Source organism: Myotis davidii, unplaced genomic scaffold, assembly GCF_000327345.1.
Source record: "Myotis davidii unplaced genomic scaffold, ASM32734v1 scaffold333, whole genome shotgun sequence".
In the NCBI taxonomy this organism is placed as follows: Eukaryota; Metazoa; Chordata; class Mammalia; order Chiroptera; family Vespertilionidae; genus Myotis; species Myotis davidii.
Window position 1 is genome coordinate 728,414 of NW_006285266.1, and position 3,463 is coordinate 731,876.

A 3,463-nucleotide genomic window follows, 5' to 3' on the forward strand; every position below is an offset into this window, starting at 1 on the left:
GGCCCCTCCATGGAGCTGAGGTTCTGCTCAGCCCCGCCCCTGCTCTCCAGAGCTGAGGGTGTGGGTGCTGCTGGGACAGATCCCACAGGGCCCTCCATCTCTGAGGCAGAGGTCATGAACCTCTGTCCCCTGCCTCCTGGGGTCAGCCAGGGGTCAGGTAAGAACACGCGTCTCTCCAGGAGATGTCAGCTCTTTCCTCCTCTCCCTTCCAGGAGGACCCCCGTGACACCCCCTGCCCTGTCCCTGTTGCCCTGGCGGCCAGTTCAGGGCTGGGCTCCGAGGGGCCTGCCAGTCACAGGGGTGGCCCCTCTTCACTTGCAAGACCCTCTTGTGGGTCAGGGAACCTCCCAGAGGGAAGGCAGTAGGCTGTCCCCACGGCCTGAGGACGGGACACCGTGTGTCCTCGGAAGGGGCTGGGGACAGGGGACTTAGCGGGAGTATTTTTAGTGTTGGAGACACTGGGCGTGAGGCCCGGCTTCCTGGGGAGAGCAGCCAGCCTTCCCGAGCGGCACCCTCCCTCCCCCGCGGCGGGCGCCCTCTCCCAGCAGGTCTGGGTAGGGAGGAGGCTAGGACTGGCTCCAGGCTCAAGCGGGTGTCCTTGGTCAGGGAAGCAGTGACCTTGGCTGGAGGTCAAGGCCCAGGAGCCAGAGGGCAGGCTCAGGCCAGGTAGGAGGGGCTGGCAGCCCCCCAGCTCTGCCCCGGCTCCCAGGACAGGCCTGCGATGCCGTGGCCTGGAGGGCGCTGACCAGCCAGGCCAGCTCCGCCTGGAGGAGGCGCTCCTGGGGGGCAGGCCCACCACGCTCTGCCCGGCTCCTCGTTACCCTCAGCACCAGCCGTGTCCCCACTGGCAACAGCCGTAGCCGGGCTGTGACCTGGGGACCCTTCTTGGTGCAGCCATTCTGGAGCCCTGCCCACGGCTGCCCCCTGACCCCCAGCAGCTCGGTTTCTCCCTGCAGAGCTGACATCGCTCGCCCTCCCAGGACCCCCTGCCGCCTGGACCCAGGAGTGAGCCTGACTCCTAAGGGAGTGACAGGGCTGCCCTGAGGCTGGCAGATGCTCGTGTTCTCTTTGGGGCTTCTCTTCTGCAAACCGCACCCCACCCTGTGCACCCCACTCCATCGAGGCTGGGCTGGACACAGTCCCTGGGGCAAGGGGCGGGGTTTCCCCTGCGAGCCACCTCTCCTGTTCCCTCCTTGGGACCCAGCTCAGTCCCCTGAGGGCTGGCCAGGCACCTAACGGCTCCCAGGGCAGCAGGCAGGAGCATCGAGCGCCACAGGCTGCGGGACAGCGAACGGTGCTGAGGAGCTGGGGAGGGCAGAGGGGGCGCCGAGCATGCCTCCCCCCCAAGACACGGGCAGACTCGGTGTTCAGGGCCGCTGAGGTGGAGACGGTGCTGGGCACTGGCTGGCCCCCCTGCAACCCCATTGAGTCATCGCCGCACACCCTCCCACCCCCAGTGTCCCAGACACAGGTCATCTGCACCCCTGAGGTCACTGCGGGGGCCTCTGGGCCGAGGGGAGAGGCTGGCACAGCGGGCGAGTGCTGTCCTTGACCCTGAGCTCCCCTCCCTGAGCCAGCTGGCCCCGTGGTGAGCGTGCTGGGTGACCTCTGTCCTCCTGGCCTGGCACTGTGCGTTGGGTCCCTCCCCCCCAGTGCCTGTCCCCAGCTCCAGCTGACTGCCCTTCAGCGTGCCCTCTCCAGGCCCAGGCATGGGGTGTGTGTGGCGGGGTCGGCGGTTGCCGGCGTGGGCCCAAGGCTTCTGAGCGCCAGGGGGGTGGGTATGGAAGTTGTATTGCTCTTGGGGTTTGACGGGCGTCCAGGAGGGAGACTGGTCAGGCTCTGTGTTGGGCTTTACAAACGGCACTAAAATCCCGCCCACCCTGACGTTCCTGCCTCCGTTTACCAAGGAGGAGGGGGTGATGGTGTTGGCCCAAGACAGCCAGTTGGCGTGGGCTGGGGTGTGCCCAGGGGGTCCTCGGGCCCTGCACCTGCCCGACGGCCCCCGGGGAGCCCTGGCACTCGGGGAGGGTGGTGGTGCTGCGATGACCTGGCTCTGTCCACAGGGGGGAAGAAGGCCGTGCTGGACTCCAGCCCCTTCCTGTCGGAGGCCAACGCAGAGCGCATCGTGAGCACGCTGTGCAAGGTGCGCGGGGCGGCGCTCAAGCTCGGCCAGATGCTGAGCATCCAGGGTGAGTAGGTCCCTGCGGGGCAGCGCGCTTCAGCCCAACGGGGGCGGGGGGGCGCTCTTCACGGCTCCTCTTGCTCGATCCTGGCTGGTGCCAGCAGGGACGCTTAAACAGGGTCTGAAACGGGAGCCCAGTCACCTTCCTTCTGGGAGCAGAGACGTCTAGAGGGGGTCCTGGCATCTCAGAAGTGGACGAGTCTGGCTGCTGTCCCCCCCCCCCCCGTGTTGGTTGGAGGGAGCAGGAAGGAGGGCTCGCGGTCCTGCCAGTTGGTGTTGGAGGCAAGGAGCACGTGGCCCAAGGAGGGAAGGCAGCCGAACAGCCCGGCGCCGTGTGGCCCCACGAGCAGAGGGTGGGACGCCCCAGAGGCCGGCTCTCAAGTGGGAGCTGGTGACCCCGAGGCCCTCACCCCAGCAGCTGGATCGGCTCGTGGAACGGCCGGCGGGGCAGGCGGCGGGCACGGTGTGGTGCTGCTGGGCTGTGCGGACGCGTAGCAGCGCTTAGCTGATGTCTGGTGATGCACGGCCCGCCTTGGGCGCCCATGTCCAGTGCCACCAGGGAAGCCTGGTGGACGGTCAGGGCTCGGCTGCGGGCTGTCGCGGGTTCATCGCTCGACGGGCAGTCACGTGCGCTTAGTCACAGGGACACGTTCTGGGAAAGGCCTCTGAGGCGGTGCCACGGGGCCGACATCACAAGTCTAGTTGGTTCAGCCTCTGCTCCTGGCCCCACGCCTGTCCCACAGGCCACCGCACAGAACAACGCAAGACCGAGCCAGCACAGGAGGTGATGCAATCAGGTGTCAACACGGACGTGTGGGGCTGCTGCTGGCGTAACCTGTGTGCTGTTTGAGCTTTTATTTACTGGTTTTAGAGAGAAACGTGGATGTGTTGTTCCACTTACTGATGCATCATTGGTTGATTCTTGTACGAGCCCTGACCAGGGCTCGAACCCACAACCCTGGTGGATGTGGATGACGCTCTAACCACTGAGAAACCCGGTCAGGGCCGGCATCTGTGTGAGACAGAGCGAGCTTCTTGCGATAAGTAGAGAGTATAGTACACACAAGGCAGCAGGCACTTACGATCGAGTACGACCAACTGTCCATGGTGTGTGTGCTCGTCTGTTGACACCAGCATCACCACAGCGTGAGGCAGGCCTGTGCTACCAGGTCAGGCGGCTGTGAGGTCACTAGGTGACGGGATTGTTTAGCTCCATTATGACCTTATGATGCCTGGGGCCACGGACCGAGACGTCCTTCAGGGCGTGACCGTTACCAGAAG

The 3,463-nt window shown here is 65.8% G+C and overlaps 1 protein-coding gene across 1 annotated transcript in view; it reads left to right on the forward strand.

Annotated features, from left to right (window-relative positions):
* ADCK3 (aarF domain containing kinase 3) overlaps window positions 1-3,463 on the forward strand; it is a 21,330-nt gene that overhangs the window by 13,495 nt on the left and 4,372 nt on the right. Inside the window, exon 5 of the mRNA XM_006756042.2 lies at window positions 2,064-2,189. Coding sequence (XP_006756105.1) covers window positions 2,064-2,189 — 126 coding nt within the window. The remainder of the gene's footprint in view (window positions 1-2,063; window positions 2,190-3,463) is intronic.